At 37.6% G+C, this 23,196-nt stretch overlaps 1 protein-coding gene across 1 annotated transcript in view; it reads left to right on the forward strand.

The window, feature by feature from the left end:
- The window catches only part of DYRK1A (dual specificity tyrosine phosphorylation regulated kinase 1A), an 85,761-nt gene that overhangs the window by 56,880 nt on the left and 5,685 nt on the right, over positions 1-23,196 (forward strand). The window contains exons 3-7 of the mRNA XM_032192556.1: positions 6,097-6,296; positions 17,309-17,401; positions 17,872-18,060; positions 18,877-19,024; positions 22,253-22,539. Coding sequence (XP_032048447.1) covers positions 6,097-6,296; positions 17,309-17,401; positions 17,872-18,060; positions 18,877-19,024; positions 22,253-22,539 — 917 coding nt within the window. The remainder of the gene's footprint in view (positions 1-6,096; positions 6,297-17,308; positions 17,402-17,871; positions 18,061-18,876; positions 19,025-22,252; positions 22,540-23,196) is intronic.

The following is a 23,196-nucleotide window of genomic DNA, read 5'->3' on the forward strand; positions in this document are numbered from 1 at the left end:
ATGACCCTCTGGCTTTTTTCTGTTACTCAGTTCATTTTCTAATCTGGAAGTGAAAAAAAAAAAAAAAAAAAAATCCACCTTGGAACAGCTGGTGTGGGGTGAATAATTTGATGCTAGTATCTTTTTTTTTTTTTTTTTTTTCCCTTTCCCTTCTCTGGGGTAGTGAGTTGAGTTGGTTCATGGAAGTCTGTAACAAGTGCTGGAGCTAGGGACATAACTAAGTACCCGCATAAAGGTGTCAGGGCATCTTTTTTGGCAATAAGCTGTTAGTTTGCCTCAGCTGTTGAGACTGCCTCCTCTTTATTTGATGGCAACTGTCAGAGGAGGCTTCAGGTTTGTAGAAGGCAATTGGGAAAAAAATCATTTGGTAAGGACGAAATTATACCCAGACCTAATGTGTCTGGTCGTGTACCAGACCTTAATGTGGATTAGTCTCTATTTAACTGCAGAAGAGAAGTTATCTTCTGATTGCTTTTCCTGACCTTTTTGATGGTGCTTATTTGTCATTTTGCATCCCTGGAGGTTTAGTTCTAATGTATAGAGTCTGGAGTTGGCTGTAGTTAGTATGTAGTTGTTTTCAGTGTTGAATGCTACTTCTTACTGGCTTATTCTTGGTCACCCTCCGTGTTTGGAAAAGGAACATGAAACACTGTGAATGTATGTAGATTTTTATTATCATATGTGAATTTGATATATAATCTTTGGGCTTTTTTACAAGGCATAAAGTATGCATGATATGTCCTGTGTTTAGCCCAGGCACTGACTGCATAGACCTTCCAGTGTGCCAGCCATAGGGAAAACTTTGGTTGAAATTTTCATGTTTTTAGACACCAAAGTTAAAAGACCACACTGCACACATTTTGGAAAACTCTTTTAAAATGGAATTCTCATCAAACTACTTAAGAGATCTGCTTCAGAGATCTGCTTCCACTATGCAAAGGTGCTGCGTTAAAGAAATAAACCCCACCTTCTTCCATATGATAGGCCTGCCCATTTCTGAAGTATCTGTATTTTCAGTTAGTTCCGAGTTATGAACCTCTTGAAGTTATAATTTAGTTTTTCTCTATTACCACATTTATGCTATTGGTTCCCTCGTAAGCTTTTTCTTCTGGCTGTCATTACAGTGTTTTGCTCATACAATGGCACAGGATTTTATTAATGCTCGCTTCTTACTCACTTGTTACTTTCCAAAGACGGTAAATTTACAAAAGACAAAAAAGTTACTCTTGTTATTAGTTATATTTTGCTTATATTATGGTCTATGGACTATGACTAATGAAACACAGTATTCCGAACAGCTTCACTTCAAAGAGCTGTTACATTTGCAACTATAGGAAATTACGCTCTCAAGGCTGAAACGAGGGATGCCTTCTGGAGTTGGACCTTCTTGTCATAACAAGTTCTGATACTGTCTCATCAAAGGCAAACAAATTATTTTGGCTTTTCAACTATGTGTTTTTATGCTACTCCTTGACCTAACACATAGGTAAGCCCTATTGTTTAGGTAATTCTACCCATTGCCAATCTGCAATGTCTTCCCTTAATTTACTTCCTTGCTTGGAGATCTTGGCATGCTTGTTTTCTGTCACTTTGTTTCTTTCCCAAGTTGCTTCTTCATGTGCTATCATTTCAGGATACAGTGGTTAGAAAAGAAAATTGATGACTGACTAGAACTTGTTCCTTAGATATCTCTACCCTGTAGTATGGATGTGTGGTGCATATGAGCTCCGTTGGATTCTGGTGTCAATGGATTGGTTCATTTTCTGGATGTCTAGAGCTCCAGAACTTTGGGGTTTGTTAATATTCATTAACCTCAGTTAATATCCATGCCAAGAAATGCTCTTTCTTCTAGAGCTGGCTCCTCAGCCTAAAACTAAAAAGGTCAGGATTGCTATTCTAGCCAATTCTTCATTCTCCCCTCATTTCTTCCTGATGTTATTAGGTGTTTCTCGGCACATAGCAATATAGAGTAGTAAGGTTCTCTTGGGCTTAGTTTTTTGATTGCAGGTATCATGGAACAAAGTCTGAAATCTAATGAGGTCAAATGTTTCATCAAGGACCATATCCTGGACATTGCTAACATTGCTTGTTTTTTGATGATAGCTAACACTGCTCTCAGGAAGAGAAATCTGTGAACTTCTGTGTCTCTGTTTCAGTGACAGTAAGAAATTGTAAAGATGGAAATTACTTGGCTACTGATCTTTCAGAGCATATAGTTAACGGTTCTTAAACTTTTCACCCAGGTGGTTCTTGCTTATTGCTTTTTTTTTTAAGGGTTGAATATGGCCATCATCACAGATACTATTAAAATGTCTCTTTCTTTGGTATAAGAACATACTATATAACCAACCAGTTTCTACTTGTCTATTTCTAACAGGCTTCAGTTCATCAGGCTGTGGGCAGGCTCTTTTATTTAATAGTGCCCCCTTTTCTGAAATTCAGTGTTGCTCTCTGAAATTGTTTTACATTTCTAGCAAAGAGCAATAGCCTTATAAAAAGTTTCTTGTTGGAGACTATTTTGATTGATATACGTTGACATCATTGTTTGTGTATGACTTACCTCCAAGCAAATAGTTAATCACAGACACTGAATGTCCAAAAAAAATTAAATTGAATGAGTAAGTTATTTGTCAAACTGGTTCTTAGTGAAGCTTTCTTTGTGATTCAACAGTCCAATCTCCTTGTCATAAGTCATGAAATTGATCTTTCTGGGACACTGCTGTTGAATTAAGAGTTGATCCATGTGACAGTCTTCAGTTTCGAAGACCAAGGATGCTACAGCCGTATCATCCTGCTAGTGGAATCAGGAGGGCAAGGGTGTACCTGCCTCAAAAGTTTAAAGCTGATGTGAAGCAAGCGTTCTTTTGGGGGCTAAGTATACCTCTAACCCTTTTCTATTTTTACTTTTTTAATTTAAACCGTGTCCAGTGCATTATTTGTTTTATCCTCAGATTTGTTGTGATCTTTTGAGTGAGTGTCAGAAGATACCATGGGGTCAAAGGATAAATGAGAACTCTGTGCATGGGATTTTTGTATGTGTGAGTTTTCTGCTTTTCAGGGACATGTGCAAGTGAAGATTTTTTAAAATTAAATTTGTTTTTATTAAGTTATCTAAGTATATCTAGTATGCTATTGGGAAACTTGCCCAGGGTTTCAACAACAACAACAACAAAACAGGAAATAAAACTTTACAAGTAGAAGTCTCTAAAATTTATTATAAGCTAATATTTTTGACTATCTGATGTAAGTATTGTTTTGACTTTGAATTCAGTCACCGCAATGTCAAATTGTCAAATGAGTTTTTTATTTTCAAGTTAAGCAAAACCTGTCAGAAATAAAAACAACAGAAATCAGACATACCAAATATCTTCTGAGATGTATTCACCCCTTCTTATAGCACATCTTGAAAAGTTAACGTATGCTGAATTTACTGTTTAATTTGTATAAATGGAAGATTAACTTTGATTTTCTAGTAAAAGCAGAATTTAAGTATTAAGAAAATAATGTGAAAAGATGTACACAGTTTATACATGATCCAAGTGACAGATGTAAAGCAACCATGCTATCTTTCAGAAAGACCAGCCGATATGTTGGTATCTTTGCATATGTTTTCCCTCGTATTGAAGTATGAGCTTGTGAAGTTCATCAGAAATAATTTTAGATTTAAAAAAGGTGGCAATCTGTTGCCCAAATGGTAGGTGGACATAAGATATTACTTGGAATGTTGCTTTACAGAAAAATATACAAATGTTTTTAAAAGTTTACACTCAAATATTTTACTGGTATTTTCACCATCTTTAAATGTTGGAGGACAGTTTCACTTTCAGAGCTTACTAGGATCACAAAGCAATATTTAATAGATGTTTACAAAATAATTAAGAGTAATCTATTGTGCATAGAATCACAGAATCACAGAGTGGCTTGCGTTTTAAGGGACCTTAAAGACCATGTTACCCAACCCCCTGCCATGGGCAGGACACCTCCCAGCTGCCCAAAGCCCCATCCAGCTTGGCCTTGAACACCCACCTCCAGGGATGGGGCATCCACAGCTTCTCTGGGCAACCTGGTCCAGCACCTCACCACCCTCTGAGTGAAGAATTTCCTCCTAATACCTGATTTAAATTCCCCCTCTTTTGATTTAAAGCTGTTACGCCTTGTCCTGTCACTATGCTTTCTGACAGAGTCCCTCTCCAGCTTTCCTATAGGCCCTGTTTAGGTACTGGAAACAATGTTAAACTTACTTAGTTCATGATGGTTTTAGGTCAAGAACTTCTTTATCTTGTTTCTGTTTGCATGATTGTCTTGATTCTTCGTGTTACTAGAAGCAACACACTGCACACAAAAGAGTTGTTTTCATATATCATAGCTAATTTGTGATTTTTTTTTTCTTGCTTTGGTTAAGTGTTTGAAGATTTAATGAAGCTTTGAGAAATATGTGGGTACCTGTGGGCAATGTGGGCTTGTGTTCATCTTCTGGAGCAGGTTTTTTTTTAGCATTTTAGTAGTATCGAATTATAACACTTATGAACACCAGTTACCTGTCAGTAGGTATTTCATGAAATAATTTTACTTCACCCATTTTTAGTAGTAGTGATTGTACTGTACTTAGTTTTTCTTATTTATAGATGTTTGATTATTATTTCAAAGATAATAAATACATTTTTCTAAAATGATCTTAGTTTAAAATGGCGTTTGATTTCGTCCCATGCAGTTTGTTTACTGCCCTACTGGGTGCCGAGTCAGTGACATGCTGTCATTTTCAGTATTTTATTTTTTCTTAACTTCGAACAGGTGGTAAGTTGAGCAGTCAGTTATTTTTATGGAAGTCAAACTGAAGCGAGATGTTCATCTCCTGTTTTCTGCTGATGATATTTTCTTGCAAGGTTTCTGATTGTAAAGGAAATGGGGTTTCCCCTTGATGGTTAAGGAGATTGCTCATCTCACATTTTGCTTCTAGATTTAATGTTTACCAATAATTGTGCTTCCAGATTTTAGATTTTGATTCCACTCATCTTCCTTCAGTAGTGATGTTGGCTTCAGTGTGCCTGGCTGCTTTTCCCATCCTGTTCTCTCGTAGGTTGTCCCACTATGGCATCCATTTAGAGAGTTTTTCTCCTCTGGTGTGGTCAACAAAAAGTAAAAGGATCGATGTTACATGTGGATCATGCTAAACTTTCATTAACAAAGAAAGACGACTAAATTGTACCTTAATTTTGTCTTCTGCTGTTGGAGAGCAACGATGGTACAAGCAGACTATCAACTGATTAAATGCCATGTATCTAAAACAACAGCTGAGAAGTGTTGGATCTGTCCCAGTTAGAGGCAGTTTCTGTGCCTGTGGTATTTGGCATTTTTAAGTATGTTATGGAATATAATACCTCGGCTGTGCAGTTTGTCATTCTCCTGCAACTTGACACCAAGCGTGTGGCTTGTCTCTTGCTTTGTGGTTAATTCTTGCAGCCTGATTTCACCTTCCCAAAAAAGAATTAACTGAAGTTACAGTGCTTGCTACCTGTAGTTCAATGAAACTCAACAGTAGGAGTCAAAAAGCTGAGAGGAAGCACAGAGTGCATTGGAAGAAGAGTGGAAGTTAAGAATGTAGGCTAGTGATCTAAGTAGTTTGTAGGAAACTGTAGCCATTGAGGCCAGAAAGTAAAAGCTGGGCACTAGCTTTTCTTTTCTTTTGGTACAATCAGTCCAGAAAGTTTCTGTAAACATTTTGAAGACAGAATCTTGAGCGATTTTCTGCTTTTCTTGGAAATAAATCCACATACAAGATTCATATCTTTAAAAGTAATCCCTGCCAAAGTCCAGTTATGACACATAGGTGAAGATGTTAGAGATGGGCTGTTAGGGATAAAAATGAATAAATGATTAATGAATGATGTATCACAATTGAAATGGAAAGAGGTACTTCAGCTAAACAATCTTCATATGAGGATAATTTCTGGGTTGATTGTGTATGACAACTCTTGCTTATATTAAAAAATGGTGAAAGTGCTTATAAACTCTTTGAGCTAGGAGATGGAGACCAACTCAGGTAAATATTTTAAAGCCATCGAATTTGCATTAAAAACCTGCATTGTCTTTTTACAGGAGGAGAGACTTCAGCATGCAAACCTTCATCTGTTCGGCTTGCACCATCGTTTTCATTCCATGCTGCTGGCCTTCAGATGGCTGGACAGATGTCCCATTCGCATCAGCAGTACAGTGATCGTCGGCAGCAGAACATAAACGACCAACAGGTTTCTGCCTCATCATACACTGACCGAATTCAGCAACCTCTAACTAACCAGGTGAGTGATAGCCAAAAAGTAAGTCCTTTTAGATGTAGTCATTCTTACTCTGCAAAGTACAGGATCAAGGCAGATGTATTTTTTTTAACTGACTAACTCCTGACTCTTCAAGGATGGGTGGACGAATCGAAAGCTGGTTTTAGATATCTAGTACATATTTGTCATAGTTATTCTAGTTCTAATGTTTCTGAGATAAGAGGCGAGGAAGATCATCCAAGTCAAATGGAAAGAGTCTAATAGAAGCTTTGTTCAGTGCTGTTTGATGTTAGAATGTGATTGTTTTATTACTTGATTTAATGCTGAGTGTTTTGATGCAGTCAATGGTTAGTATGTTTGAAATAGAGAGGGTTGCACAAAACACACTTTATACTAGGAAAGATAAACTTTTTATAAAACAAAAGGAACATATACAGCTATGATAGCACTGGGATTTTACTACTACTACTTTACTACTTACTATCACAAAGAGATAAAGTGAGCATAGTTAGGAAGAATGATTACAGGTGCTTTTGAGCTGTCAAGATCGATGTTTTTTCCTTACTGCTTTTTTGGGTTGCTAGAACTGCTGAAGTAGCTTCTTAACTAATAGCAGTAGTCACAAAAGTGAGCATCTCCCAATGTAAAAGACAAATCTTGCTTTCTTTAAAGGGGCACAGCCCAGTGGTGTAGACTTCAACACAGATGGGTTTCAAAGCTTAAAATCCAGAAGTCTGTAAGTTGTAGCTTCAGAATTTGATGCAGGGTAATGAGGCATGTTCCATTTAAAAAGGATGGAGAATGAAGTCTTTTGCTGCTGCCAGATTTATGCCTGTTCCTCTGTCCAAGGTGGCTTTGGTAGAAAAATCTGCAGTACTACCAAGAGATACTCTGTTGGTATTGCTCTGTAGGATGGAACTTGTGCAGAAAAAGATTAGAGGGAATGGAATATTCAAACTACATGCCAGGATATTTGATACTAAGATTTGGAGAGCCATAAAGACTAGGGCTGTGTGAAGAATGGAAAAGTGAATAGAGCTGGCAAAGGATGTTTTTACTTTCATATGAGCCACTCAGTAGGAGGAATAAATTTGGTCATATGTAACAGTATTTAGCTTGAGAAATCTGCAAAGATTTTTTATGAGACTTTCATTAGCCTAAAGGTCCCCCAAAACCTTCACAGTGAAGTTAGTGAATCAGTCTGCCAAATAAGAAAAGTTTCTGTGTTCCTTAAACCTTTCCAGGGTACTCACCTGAGTGTTATAATCTGGCATCACATCTGTGAGCTGTAGTGTACGTTCGTGCTTAGTTATTTTGGAACCGAAAAGCAAAATCATTGAACTTTAAGATGTATCAGCACCCTTTGTCATTTTTGATTGCAATGGCTTTAAATGGTAGTTGAATAATAGGAAGCTTAAGAATAGCTTTCAGAGAGTAGCCAAGAATTGTAGTTGACCAAAAAAATGCAGCCCACCAAGAGGTGGATGTAAATACTAGGGAAAAGGTGGTGATTGGTTCTGGCAAAAATGATCAGTTGGTCACCTTTAGGTAAGGACAATCAAGTTGTCTTTGCAACATAAATAGTATGTTAGATTTTTTTTTTTCCAGTTCCATCCTGTTTTTTTTTTCCTGTACTGCAGCTTCTGTCTTACTATTTTACTATAACTGCATTGAAGTCCTCATAGTCCTCTGCCTAAGCAGCTATGAATTGAGCTCCTTTAATCCTTTGCAAGTAGCTTTTAGTTCCATGGACTTTGATTATGGGCAACTTCTTGAAGTCTTCTGCCTTCTTGTTTTTCACAAGTTTTTTTTTTTTTTTTTTTTTTTTTTTTAAATTCTTGTGATTCTCCTACCAGTATGTCACATAGAGAGCTATGGAGGTTCTCTATGGGCCTTTTTTTGGGGGGGGGGTGTCTCAATGTCTCTTTGCATGTGTTTCTGGTTAATCTCATCTGCAAATCCAAATTCAGCTAACATATTTATTCTAGTGACTCAAATAATCTGCTCTACACCTTGTCTCTCTGCAAGCAAAATTCTCCTTCGTTCTTTTTCATAGCTCTTTTGTTAGATGTCTAGCTGTCAGTTCTAGTTCATCTTGATTAAAACCTAACTCTTATTCTTGTATCTTCTTATAAAAGCTGGGAACCTTCATTGTTGAAGGTTTTGTACTTACATTTATCCACTGCCGTGGACAACACTATCATGTGGTCTTTAACTCAGGATGAAATCTACATACCATCTAGGTTTTCATGGGTAAACAATACATACATCTTACACATTCTTTCTTGATGACTCTTCTACAGAAAGCCTTTTTATTTGTGGTATTGCCTTGAATGGTCTGCAGCTTGCTTTTCTCTGTCCTGCATATGTCACTTATGAACAACTCTTGCAGAGATCATTTTTTGAACCATCTTGGTGTAGTTGCTTTGTTCCTCTGTTGGAATCCCACCATCAGCCATTAGTTCTTTCTGTTGTCAAGTGCTCGTCTGTTATTAAAGCCTGGAACACCAGACTGGCCTTTTAGTGATGGCAAACTCTACTCTCATAATCAGAATATCCCGAGCTGGAAGGGGGAACCCATAAGGATCGAGTCCAGCTCCTGGCCTCACACAGGTCTACCCAAAAATTCAGACCATAAGGTGGTATATGTCAGTTTTCAAGTACATATGGTTAAAGGAGATCATGTTTTTGATTTGGGCAGCAAATGTGGTTTAAAGAATTTGACTTACACGTGTGCACAAATACAAGAACAAAAATGACCCTGTGTTAAATAGGGAGTGCGCTGAATTTCTGTTGCAGAGGGCTTAACAGGTTTGTTTAATTGCCGTAAAAAACAGCAGAAAGGAAAAGGCAACTTTCAGCAGATCTGGGAAGGATAATTCTTAAAGTGTAGATCCTTTTAATGCGATGTCTTGCACCCCGTTAGACAAGAAGTTAGGGCTCAGCTTCAGTTTCCCCATTCCCTGACCAGCAGCCTAGGCGACTGGCTCCGCTTCGGTGCCACCAGCTGCAGCATCCTAAATGTAGCCGGTTTGGGTGTAAATGCCCGCTGTGGAGACATCAAGCTGCCAGCCCTTTTGCTGGCCACACCGGGAAGAGAAGAGAAGGGAAGGGAAGCAGGGGTCTCTGGCTGCCCGGCAAAATCCTTTCCCGAGCTCCGGCCACCATCTGCTGGCCAGAGCCGAGCACTGCACTGCCAGCCTTGGGTGGTGCAGGTGTCTCCTGCGAGGGAAGCCTGCCCTCCCCTCTCCCAAATACTCCATGGTTCGAATAAAGTCAGATCTCGCCGAGTAAAAAGGCTGTTAAATAATTTGAGGAGCCATCCCAGCGTATCTTTGAGAGGGTCTTGAAGTGAAGGAGTTGGGAATGCACGCGTCAAAAAGGCTGGTTGCTGCGTTTTGTAAGCAGGGTATTTCCTTCCAATCCTGACAAACCTGACTCGCTTAAAAATACAACCCAGGAAAAAGTCTTGTTTTTGGGATCCTGAAAATTTATAGAACGAATATATAGTAAAATAGATAATAAATATTTAACAGCATATAGTATTTTCTCTTAGAAAATAAGTTTCTTCAGACTGCTGCCAGGTGATAAGGGTAATGTTTGTCAGTTGCTTAAAGTAGCTGTTAGCTTTGGCATTTAGAACAGCAGCACATGCTGGAAGCAATGTCATTTTGATAAATAGCAAAGATTAAAAAACTGTAGAATGGTTTGGGTTGGAAGGGGTGTTAAAGACCATCTAATTCCAGCCCCCTGCCATGGGCAGGGACACATCCACACCTCTCACCAGACCAGGTTGTCCAAAGCCCCATCCAGCCTGGCCTTGAACACTTCCAGGGATGGGGCAGCCACAGCTCACAATAAAGAATTTCTTCCTGAAATCTACTTTAAACCTGCCCTTTTCTAGTTTAAATCTATTATGCCTTGTCTGTCGCTGTACTCCCTGATGATAAAGATTCTTTCTCCAGGTTTCTTACAGGCCCTCTTTCAGTCCTGGAAGGCTGCTCTAAGGTTTCCCTGGAGTCTTCTCTTCTCCAGGCTGACCAACCCCAACCCTCTCAGCCTGTCTTGATAAGAGAGGTGCTCCAGTCCTCCGAGCCTCCTTGTGGCCATCCTCTGGACTCATTCTAACAGGCCCATGTGCTGGGGACCTCAGAGCTGAACGCAGAGCTCCAGGTGGGGTCTTATGAGAGCAGAGCAGAGGGGGAGAATCACCTCCCTCACCCTGCTGGCCACACTGATGCAGCCCAGGTTGTGCTTGCAGCCCCGGAGAAAGCCACATTGCCTGGCTCATGCTGAGCTTCCTGTCAACCAGCACCCCCAGGACCTTCTCCTCAGGACTGCTCTATAATCTGTTTTCTGCTCATCTCTGTTCATGTTTGGGAGTGCCCCAGCCCAGGTGCAGGGCCTTGCACTTGGCCTTGTTGAACCTCACGAGGTTCACACAGCCCCACCTCTCAGCCTGCCCAGGTCCCTCTGGATGGCATCCCTTCCCTCCAGCGTGTCTACCGCACCACTCAGCTTGGTGTCATGGGCAAACTTGATGAGGGTGCACTCGATCCCACTGTCCATGACACCAGCAAAGATGTTAAAAAGCAGTGGTCCCAATATTGGCCCCTGAGGAACACCACTTGTCGCTGGTCTTCACCTGGACATGGAGCCGTTGACCACAACTCTTGGAGTGCAACCATCCAGCCAGTTCCTTACCCACTGAGTGGTCCATTTGTCAAATCCATGTCTCTCCAATTTAGAGACAAGGATCTCATGTGGGACAGTGTCACGGTCTGCCCGTAGTGAAGCCTTGTTGGCTGTCTCCAGTCACCTTTATTTTCCATACGCCTTCGCATATTTTCCAGGAGGATCTGCTCCATGATCTTGACAGGCACAGAGGTGAGATCGACTGTCCTGTATTTCCCTTGGTCATCTTTCGCTTTTCTGTTTTTAAAAATGAGAGTTATCTTCCCCCTTTTCCAGTCAGCAGAAACTTCAGTGGACAGCCACGGCTTTTCAAATATCACAGACAGTGGCTTAGCAACTTCTTCTGCCAGTTCCCTGGCGACCTGTGGATGTAACTCATCAGGTCCCTTGGACGATAATCTCCCTTATGTTTCTTTTTCTTTTCTTTCTTTTTTTTTTTTTCATTTTATTGCCAACTGAGTCTTTTTTTTTTTCTTGTTCAAGTTCTTGTAATGATTTTCATTCATAACCAGATAATGAGGAAGCTAGTCCTTGAATTTTAATTCATTGTTTTTATTCCCACTCTGTCCTGCTTGTGTTTTGATTTGTAATGGCTTGCGGACCGTATTCTGGTATTTTATGAATCATTCACAGTTGCAGATTAGAGGTTAGGAAACAGTAATGACAATTTATCCTAAAGTTATATAAATAATGTTTAGTTATATGTTACCCTTAAAATATTATTTACATTATCTTTTCTTACACCTATTGCTTAATGGTTATGGTGGCTGAAGCTTACTCATCTCATCTTTGGCAAGGAACAAATAACAGGAAGATATACTTCAAAGCCAACCAGATTGCTTTGTTTTTCCATTTATTTACAAGGTTTAAATTACAGTTAAATACTTCCAGCTCTGTTCTTCTCCACCCCTGTGGTCAAGCTTAAGGCTCTTACTTCCCAAAAACTGCTGGATGGTGAGGGTTTTCTCTGTCTGCATGCTGGGCCTGCTGGCAGGATGGGGTCCTGCCCTTGGCTGTGTGGTCTTACCTCTCTGACAAGTGCCAGAGCCCGCTTCAGGAAAGCAGTAAGAGGATGTGGCCTGGAGTGAATAGAAAAGATGAGATCTCTGGGACCTTTCCTCCTTTAGCAGAAAGAAGCAGAAATATTTCTTTGTCCTGTCTGAACTGGTTGCATCTTGAGAGTTCAACGTAGCCTGATCTTAATAACAGATAAGAGCTTAAAAGTTTTTACAACTTCAAACAAGTGTTTCTTTTGTGCTGTGACAATGTTTATCTTCATGGATACTCAGATTGCCCCAAACTTTTTTCAGTTAAGTACAAAAGAGTAGAAAATTGATTTACCTGATAAGGAAGTTGAGTTGAGATTCCTGGGTAGAATTTGGTAACAAATTCCAGCAATTTAGCTTTCACAAATCATCTGGGATTCAAAGGTCAGGCTGACAGCTAAACATTTTTGTTTGTATAAGTATCTGAGATCACTTACCACCTGCAAAATTCTTGATTTTGCTGACCAGATCGTTGGATGGGGATTTTATTGATTACAGCTAGATCATTAGAAAGTTAATGTGCTCAAGCAGGGAGTAGCAAATTCTTAGTTACGTCAGCTACCTAATCATTAACGTAATTATTAGTGATGGCCAGACTTCACCAGAGACTGTAAGGAATGTGAGCATGCATTTCATTTCAGTAAAAGTATTTCCCTTACTTTCCCTCTATCTCAGGTTTTTGTTTAGAAGTAGTTCTATGTTCTGGCAACAAGAACTTCATTTTTGTTTGCTTGTTTCCCCCTCATTTCTCTAATTCTGTCTACCACCCTCTTTTTTATTCTTTTGAAAATGTTTGGGCCAAATCAGGCAGTATAAAATCTTGGAAGATGAACGTTTTTCACTTGCCATTTTTATGTAGTTATTTAACTTACAGCTTGCCGGCTGCTAACTATTATTTTCACCCATTAACACATTTATTTAGGGAAGGAAGCCAGAAAAGGAGGGAAATACAGAACAAATCAATGATGGAAATTCTGTCCCTACCTGCACATAGTTCCGAGTATAGTCACTTTGAAAAGTCCTGGATATCTCTAGTCCTCTGGCACATGCTTTTTTTTTTTTTTTTTTTTTTGCCTTAAGTCATTTTGCTAAAAATCTGGTTTGCTGTGTATTATGTGTTATGGAGAAGTTGGAAAAGTGTTACAGTGGCTCGTGGTTATATCAACTCAACATCTGTTTTGTTGACCCTCTGGAGATACCATCTATTATGTGGCTGTCTGCCATGACAAGGGATTAGCGTCAACTTCCTATCTTATATTGTTGTGATGCAAGAAGAGTTTTAAATAGCAAGTGGCATAGGAGATGAGACTGGTCTGTTCATGTTCAGTTCTTTAATATGTAGGTCATAACTTCTAACAAGAATTCCAACTGTAATCTTTATAGAATAAAGTCTCATTTCTTCTTTTTGTGAAATGAAACTTGTACAGTATAGAGCCAGAATCTTTCCCTCCCTCCCTATGAACTTAGTAGGTTTTTTTGTTGTTTTGTTTTGTTTAATATATGAATTAGAGCATTCCATTAACAGGACATATATATCTGCTCATAATTCCCCTTAATCAAAATGAAATGCATTTTGCAAGAAGCAGTGCCATCTGTTTTTGGATAACAAAGCATATGCCCAAAGAGAGAGAGAAATGATACATAGAGAGTGCAAGTTGTCTGTTCCCTCATTCAGGAAATCTCAAAGACTATTATAGGTAAAGTAACACACTTTAATTAAAAGCCAGGGTTTATTTTAAAGCATGTTTTATCTCAAAAGTGGTGTGAATACATGTAAATGGGGTTCTTAGTTGCCTTTTTTGTGTGTTTATTTGATTCGATTTGATGTTTATTTGATTATTAGTTACAAGTTGCTTCTCAACAGGTAAGAAAAATCAAATTTCAGCTCCTTACTTGTAGTTTAATTTTCATCATGCTGCCATTCCAGGTAGCTGTGCTAATGCTATGAAGGCATCAGTGTGGACCAGTCAGAATGCAGTGGATATTTACTGACATACGTAACTGTAATTAAAGTAGTTTTTTGTCTCTCAGTCTTGAAATATCTTTTGATTTTGTTCAATCTTCAGGAAGATCTGAGGCTGCAGTGTTGCTGTCTGGCCACCAGATAGAGACTGGAGCTTGCAAAATAGGATTTTTTTTTCTGTCATTGAATGTTCTTTAAAACCAAGAGGGAAATTGTTATTACCCAATGATAAAGAATTTATAAGTGTTACTGTGTAAAATGGATAATGAGAGCTTTGTTCCATAATCCTACATCACCAGGAAAGAACGGAGCAAGAATCTCAAGAAGAATCTTGGAGGAAGAAGAAGGGAATGTTAAAAATTTTGCAGTATAACAAGGGCAGGAAGAAAAGGTCAACTCCCTCTCCTCTCTCACCCAGACTTTCTTAAGAACCCAGAATAGCAAATTAATATCTGTTATAAAGTTCATACGGGTCAAGTGAGTCCTCAGAAATATATGATTGTCTAAATGCACAATTAAAAGAACAGTTTTCAGTCAGGATCCTGGCTATGAACGGCATAAGAGGTAGCCTGCAGAGTTTTAATTATTTGTGATTAGGGAACAGCATTAAATTATTATTTTTTCCCCCTAGCATTGAGATTAGATTTTTTTTTCCCTAAGTAAGGAAATTTGACTTCTAAATTAGAAGATAAACACGAACATTTCTTGTACAAATTCCCTTTCCAAGGTAGAGTGATCTTATGTCTGAATTGTTGATCTGAACTAGTGAGTTCTTCTGTCCTGAGGCTATTTCCTCAAATCTCTAACCTGCAGTACCGGGGACTGTGATGGTTGTATCAGCTTAGGTGGGAGAGTAGTCTCTGCAAGTATTTGTGCACCGGTTTCTTTTACCAGCAAAATCTACGGATGTTACTATGTTCCAATAATTTCTTTCAATCAAGTTCAGAAATTTAAGGGAAATTCCTGCATTTCACAAGCCTGTGGCAGTGATGGTTGTGATTAGGACTAGATGCTGTTGAGGTGTTTAGTGATGCGGTGCAAAAGAACCAAAAATGATTGTATTTAGGTGTGATTTGTTTCATGATTAACATCTGTTTGACAGATGAGAGGAAGGAACACAAATATTTCGGAAACGTCAAATAGCTTGTTTAGAAAATTTTAAAACAGACCTTCCTGATGTATACAGAACGGTCACGGGCTTGTAGTCAAAATGAATTAAGGGCTTAATTTGTTAAAGCTGCTGAAAGGAAAGTGATGGTAGGAGGCACATCCAGAAGTGAATGGATTTGAGCAAACATCTAGGACGTACATGGCTTGGGTCAAAAGTCCCTGAGGAAGGTTTAACTGCATTACATTTTCTCTGAGAAAGTCTCTAATCAGAAAGCCTGGAAGTCAGCAGTCTTGCATGGATGCAGAAAGGTTATGTAGACATATTTTGGGTGGTGTGCATCAGGACTGGGAGTTGCAGTTCAGGCTCCGCTGAGCCTGTAGCTGTTGGGAGTCCCAGCCTTGCACAGATGCAGTCAGGTTGCTGGCAGCCTCTTGGCTTTTTTGCTCTTTTTAGCTCTTGAGCTCATTCGTCTTCCTTCTCAATCTCTTGTGCTCTCGCTCTTGTTTTTCTTAGGTTATTTCTGTATCTGCTTGTCCACAGGAAGAAAATGCGATCTTAACTTTCTAGTGTGGCATTGTCTGGGTACCTGGGTTCAGATACCCAGACTCTTTATTACATCTGTTTGTGAAAACCTTTCTGGGTCACTTCAACATATTTCATTTATTTTTTGGGTTCTTGAGCAAAAGGAAATAAAAAAAAGCTATTTGCACAGCCACAGTCAGGAGTATTAAGCAGTACTTTAAAAGACAGAGGAGCAGTTGTACTTTTCCAGTTCCTTTATTAGTTCAGCAATACTTATGTATAAATCAGTTTCATTATTTTTGTTGACAGCTTATGCTCTTTCCGCAGCTCTGCGGGAGGCTGAGTATCAGTTCAGCTGTAATGGGAGGCAGCAGATGAGATTAAGCACTTGGAAGTGAGGAGAGTTATGAGCCTAAGCATGTTTGCTGGTGTGAGATGAGGTGATGTGAGATGAGAGCTGGATGGCTGAGTGTGGTGGTGTGCACTCGGCTAGACCTCTTAGCACTGGGTATGAAAGGAGCTTAACATGTGAAACAAGCCGAGTAACAGAACTTGCTGTGTGGTTTCTTGTCATTGGGAAGAGAAGGAACAGAGAGAGGCAGGCTACAGGGGACCAGTCACACCGACTAAACCCCTTGCTCTCTGTCCCAGCTCTCCTTCTGACACTCACTGTGAGACAGAGGAGTTGCCAGAGCTTGTCTAGTGGCACAATTGTGCTGTTAAGTAAGTGTATGTTGAACAGGTTTGCCAGCTTTAGCCAAATGGCATGGTTTCTTTAGAGTTTTTATTTATTTATTTATTTATTTTTCTTCACTGATGGCACTAACTGCCTCTACCTTGACACTTGGAACTTAGTCTTTCAGAGATTTCAGACAAGTCCCAAGGAGGAATGGATGTCGTTTGGTAGATCCAGAAGCTATATGGGATGTGTTAGCAAGGAAAAAAGAGGCACACAACTGTTTCACACAGAAGTCCTATCTCTTTAGGAAGCCAATATCAAAAATACACTACTGTTGAAGATGTTCTTGTTTTAAAAGTAGTCAGTGTTAGGAAACACCACTGAGCAACATACACACCTTTTCAGGGATGTTGTTTAAACTTGGTAGGTATGGTGTTGGTGAGCGTGCTTTAGATTTCTTTGGATTTATTTTAAATTTTTTAGACTAATCAAGGCAATATCATTGCCTTGATACTGCGAAGCATACTAGACCTGAGTTTCTTGGTTTGGAATTTAATGTAGTTTTAATATGGCAAATTGCCACAGTTCTCCAGAAGGCATACTCGTTAACTTCCATTTGTGGTTTGAATGCAGCTGTACATTAAATACACTTACAGCCCATGTATCAGTCGTGAGGTAAAGCAGGAATGTCAGCATGTTACTACTCTGTGTTATCAAATGAGACGTATTTTTAACTAAAGAAGACTGTTTATAGGGATTAAGCCTGTTAGGTATACTGAGGAGAGGTAGGCATCTTGGGATTTATTTATTTATTGTTGAATATATGTATTAAAAAGTAAGTGCACTAAATGTTATTTTCTTTGATTCCTGTATTTGCCTTTCTTTTCTTTGTCAGCTCAAATAAAAAAGATGTTACAATGAAAAAGCTCATTTCTGTGAAGATTATCTCAATTTGTTGAAGTTATTAAATATAATTGAAGTTGATGCTTATTTCTAATATCTAATATTATCATATTACAGAGGCGAATGCCCCAAACTTTCCGTGATCCAGCTACTGCTCCTTTGAGGAAACTCTCCGTAGATTTGATTAAAACATACAAGCATATTAATGAGGTAATGGCTCCAGCTATCTTTGTTTTGTGTATTGATATGAATTTGTTGTTTGAATTATGTTATTAAGTACATTTTCTGTCAATTTTACTGCATCTTCTACTGCCATTGTTTTGGATTCTTTCTTGCAGAGTGAACTGCTCATTTGACCGTACATTAAAGAAATTGTATATTATTTTATTAGAGCTTAAAATGACTGCAAAGTACAGAAATATTTCTATACCTGTTACATTGTGTCCCAAAAAAAGTTTGTTTCTGTTACATGTAGGACAGCAAAGGAGAGAGAGAATCTAGCCTATTGCCCCCACTCCCTTGTTGCCCCCCCCCCCTCCATCTTGAGTAATATCATTTTTGAAGTTGTTTATTTGAAGGATCCACAATACAAATCACTAACATTTTTGAAATAGAGCTGGCTTGATATAGCTCTGTATTTGCAAAGGTAACTGAGTAAGCAATATACTTTTCATGTTTAGGTTTACTATGCAAAAAAAAAACGGCGGCATCAACAGGGCCAAGGAGATGATTCCAGTCACAAAAAGGAGCGAAAAGTTTACAATGATGGCTATGATGATGACAACTATGACTATATTGTAAAAAATGGGGAGAAGTGGATGGATCGTTATGAAATTGACTCCTTAATAGGCAAAGGATCCTTTGGACAGGTAATGTATATCAGCTGTGCAATCTGTAATTTGTGTGAATGATAATATGCATATCATTTAAAGTGCCATTCTTATTTCATTTTGAAATTCAGCTCCCTTTTTCTTAATTCTACTATGCTGAAGTGCCTGCTCAAGGCATTTGTATTTTGTGCTGTTTCTTGTTACCACATATAATGTTTGAATATACTTCAGTATATTTAGACTGTTAATGTGCTTTGCAAATGAGCAAATCTTCAGCCTTTTGTCATCGTTTCACATTTTTAGCTATTTGTTTTGGGTTTTTGTTTTAAAACAGTGGTCTAATGCTAGGGATAACCTATTCTTTACAGTAAAGTTTGTTTTTACTATTGGTATTTGTAGCCAAGGCTTGAAGAAAAAGTCTGGAAGGAGGATAGAGCTTTTCTTTTATGGAACTTTTATTTTATTTTATTTTATTTTATTTTATTTTATTTTATTTTATTTTATTTTATTTTATTTTATTTTATTTTATTTTATTTTATTTTATTTTATTTTATTTTATTTTGTGTTCTGCAAGTCATTTTACAATATTGTTTTTGTTGATTTACTACTTGCATTTGGGTACAATACTTGCCTTAGTCCAGCTCAGTGAAGCCTTTGCTCTGTTTTGCAACGTCACTACAATAAACTCCATGTTATCAGTTGTGGTTTTGTTGTAGCATCTAGGAAGAAAATCAACTGGAAAGAACAAAAGTTGTAAAAAACTTCTGTAATTTCTGGTATGTTTAAAAAGGGTTTTGCAGAATTTTGGAAAGTGAAGCAGAAAGATGACTTACATGTTTGTCTTTTTTCTTTCAGGTTGTAAAGGCTTATGATCGAGTGGAACAGGAGTGGGTGGCTATAAAAATAATAAAAAATAAGAAAGCTTTCCTAAACCAAGCCCAGATTGAAGTGCGACTGCTTGAGCTTATGAACAAACATGACACTGAGATGAAGTACTACATAGGTATTCAGATATTTTTCTTATTTTTTATTTCATCAAATTATTGGTATTTTAGGTTTTAATATATAGTGTAGGGTGCTGCAACTAATGTTTTTGGTGCTAACAAAATGAAATAATACAACTTTTAATCATAGTTTTCAATGTAAATTACCTTGCATAAACAGCAGATTGCTTTACAGCAGGACTAGATTTAGAAGAAAAACATATAAAAAGTTTTGGGATAACAGATAATATGAAATAAGTAGTTTTATGGCTAGCTTGTTCATTATTTTTTGATTGTGCTTGTTTGAAAAGCTCAAAATTTCATGTAACAAAACTGAGATAAAACTTCTGTAATAGTTAAGACTTGCCTGTTTAGATCTCAGAAAATATTTCTAAAGCTTATAATTCTGACTGTTCCTGTAGACTGTCATGCTATTCCTTGAGGTTATTATCGTAATGCTAATTGAAGTTTGTAGTCATGATGAAATAAGTTGGTCAGCTCAGGTAAAAAGTTTATTAAATCCTGTCTGTTCTCTTAAGTGGAGTATTGGGCAAAAATGTGATGGAAGGACAGCATGTTGTAAAGAGAGATGGAAAACTGTGAAAGATAATAATTTAAGAAATGAAACTGATTTTAAACATTTTTATCTTAGTTTGCAGGAGTTGAAATACTAACAACTATACTCTTCAGGTTTGCATGTATATGTTGGATCACTAATTTTTCTTTCTGCACTTTATAAAGAAACCCTTAAAATAATGTTAATACACATGGCTGTTAAATTATCTGATGACTATTCAGTTACATTTTCACTTTTTTATGGAGTATTATCTTTATAAAACATTTTATGTATACAGTTTAAAAGTTTTTAGTGTATTTTTAACTCTATTAGGAACATGCCTATATAAAACAGAAACTAAACTTTGCACCCTACTATATCAAAAAGATATTTCAGGAATGTTAAAGACAGAAGCAGTTTCAGATTAATATGGGGCAAATAAGAAGACTATAGCCATTGCTGAATAAATGATCTCTTGAAGTTTTAGATTTTTAGAAAGTGTATATCACCACATAAAATGAGATTTGACTAAAACTTTGTGTATCTAACTGTGTGACTTAACAAGAGATGGTTTAACATAAAGCACAGTATTTAAGCAAAAAAAGAAAGAAAAAAGATAATTTCAAGCAATAGAGAAATGAAATCCTGCTTTTGTTTAGCAGACACAACTAACTATAATAGTTTTATGCTTGTATCCAGTTGATTTCTGAATCTGTTAAGATACATTTCAGTAGTTCCCCTTTTCTTTTTATCACGGTATTTAACAAACACTGGCAGTGTTAGTAAAGGTCAAAAAAAAAAAAAAAAAGGCAAAGAGATCATGTTTTGAATGAATACCATATATTGCATGAGATGCCTAAACTGACATCTATAGGTGCTTCATTTTACCGTTGCATAGACTTGCAGGTGCATGGTGCTGAGAGTGGCTGAATAATGCTGAAAGCATTGCAAGTATTACAACACAGTGTGTGGTGTAAAATGAAGACTTCAAGATGTGTGTGGTTAAGTTAGGAGACTGGACTGCAGGATACAGATTTTTACCTTGATTTTTAATGACATAAAGTGTAACTGCTTGTACTTCTGCCAGGTCTTCTCTAGTAGCTTCTAGAGGAGTGTAAGAATACATTACGGTATTCAAGTTTCAAGGTAGCAGAGCGGAAGATAAATGTTCAAATGTGATGTCTTCACTGCAGGAAAGGTTTGGGAAGTTCAGCTCTTACCCAGACTATTTGAGCTGTGTGACACTGCAGGTGGTACTGGTAGAGCTGGCCAAGTAGCTTGCTGGTAGTTGAAAATTAGTCAGAGTATGTGCTGTTTCTTGCCAAGTTGGCAGGTTCAGCGAGGTGCTGTGGGGAGGAAGGGGTATATGGTGCAGGAGGACCACAAGGACATGAAAAGGTGCTGGTGCTTTTGTGGTGGTAGGGTATTGGAAATACATTAAAGATGAGAAAATGCAAAAGGTCTAAGCAATGGAAATAGACAGGAATTGGCATCAGGATGGAAGCAAATGATATCATTATAGGTTAGTTGTGAGGGACACGTGAATAACTGGATAATAATAATAATGAGGAAAATAAAACTTGCTGGGACACCATGTAATTACCTTAACTGAAAGTCTGAATGCTGATCGTGCTAATATTGGTTCAAGATTTTATTGTGACAAAGAGGGGCTGTATTGCTGTTTATCTGAAGATTGCAATTTTTTTTTTTTCCTATTTAAATTTTCTTTTGCTTGCGGAGACCAACCTGAATAAGAACCTGGCAAACCCTGCTTGCTTCTAAACAGATGATTTTTTTTCACGTATTTCATGAAACTGATTGATTGGACTTGGATTGGGTTTGTTGCTTTCATAATTTTGAAATTATGTCTGGTAGAATATAATGCCTTTGGGATCGTGATTGATTTTATTAATTGAAGTAGTCTATTGAAGTCATGATTTATAAATTGCAATAATATGTTTTAAATTACTCTGGCATTCAAATAATTTCTCTGTAAATGTAAATTTCAAATGTAAAGGGAATTACTAATGCATAATTTAATCCAAAGTGTGATATCTGCTTTATTGTTGAGAATGCTATTGTATGTACACTTTTTTCCAGTCTGCTTGGACTTAAGTACAATTTTAGTTTTAGGAGGGTGGAGAAATGAACTCTTCACTGGAAAAGGCCCAAAGTCTCGTGATTAAGATTGTTTTGTGCTCAATTTGTACTGCTGCTTGTCTTTTTTGCTGATGTTTTTACTTAGATGGGGCTGTTGCTAATTTATTGAAGACAAAGATTAGTTGTGAATATCACTGTAGTCACCCACTTAATCTGAATTTAATGTTGTTTGGAATTCTATGTTATTGTTATTTACCACGATTTTTTTTTTTTGCCTTTGCTAATAGGGGACTGATATATTCATTTTGAAAAATCTCTCTTCTATATTTTAAATCATTTTTTTGGTTAATGTAGCTTTACCGAGTTACACCTGAGGACACTTAAGATATATGAAGAAATCCAACAACCCATACCCTGGGCGTAGTAGAAATGCTTTATAAATAATAATAGATCTAGAAAAAAAACAACACAATATTATCTTACAGGTCAATCTCCTGCATATTGACTGAAACATTTAAGCTTTGTATTGTAATTTGTATGTAATACGTACCACACAGCATATGTATTAACCATTTTCTTCTCTTTTTTAAAGTGCATTTGAAGCGCCACTTCATGTTCCGAAACCATCTCTGCTTAGTCTTTGAAATGCTGTCCTACAATCTGTATGATCTGTTGCGGAACACCAACTTCAGAGGTGTCTCATTGAATCTGACAAGAAAATTTGCACAGCAAATGTGCACTGCACTGCTTTTTCTGGCGACTCCTGAACTTAGTATCATTCACTGTGACCTAAAACCTGAGAATATCCTGCTCTGTAACCCCAAACGAAGCGCCATCAAGATTGTTGATTTTGGCAGTTCATGTCAACTTGGACAGAGGGTGCGTATTGGTAGAAATTCTAATTAAGCTGTTACTGGATACATGTGATAAACTTTCCATCTTTCTTTTCTCCTTGATTATATTCTTATGTGATATTAATGCAAGTTGCATCATCACTTGATTGTAGAGGTCTGCAGTGGTGCAGTGCTCTCAAATATAATACTTCTTTATTATTTTCTTATCCCATGATGCATTTAGTTTCTTCCACTTTAATATGTTACCTATTTAGAGTGCCATGGAGATAAGACACTATCTGTGAGTTGAGACAGTATAGTATAGTATTTGGCTCTTAAAGATACTGCTTATAACTAACCCCATTTTTACAAACACTTTAGTAAAACTGTGGGAAGATTGGATTGAGTTCACTGGTGTTACTACTATGAGTAAAGATGCACACATGCAAAGTGTTTCCAGGACAAATTGTTTTCTTTATATTAGGGTAGATTTAGCCTAATCAATAACTGTCCGACATATTTGTATTTGTATCCCGTTGTTTATGTACTTTGAGGATGAGTGAGTTTTTTATTTGAGCTGTTAGTTTCTGTCTAGCATAGTCAACTAGCTCTGTATTTACTTCAAGAAACATTAAAGTATATACAACAGCTATTAAAACCATAAGCAATTATGCTTGGATGCCAAAGACCGGATTCGTTAGGA

This window comes from Aythya fuligula, chromosome 1 (genome assembly GCF_009819795.1).
Source record: "Aythya fuligula isolate bAytFul2 chromosome 1, bAytFul2.pri, whole genome shotgun sequence".
Lineage (NCBI taxonomy): Eukaryota > Metazoa > Chordata > Aves > Anseriformes > Anatidae > Aythya > Aythya fuligula.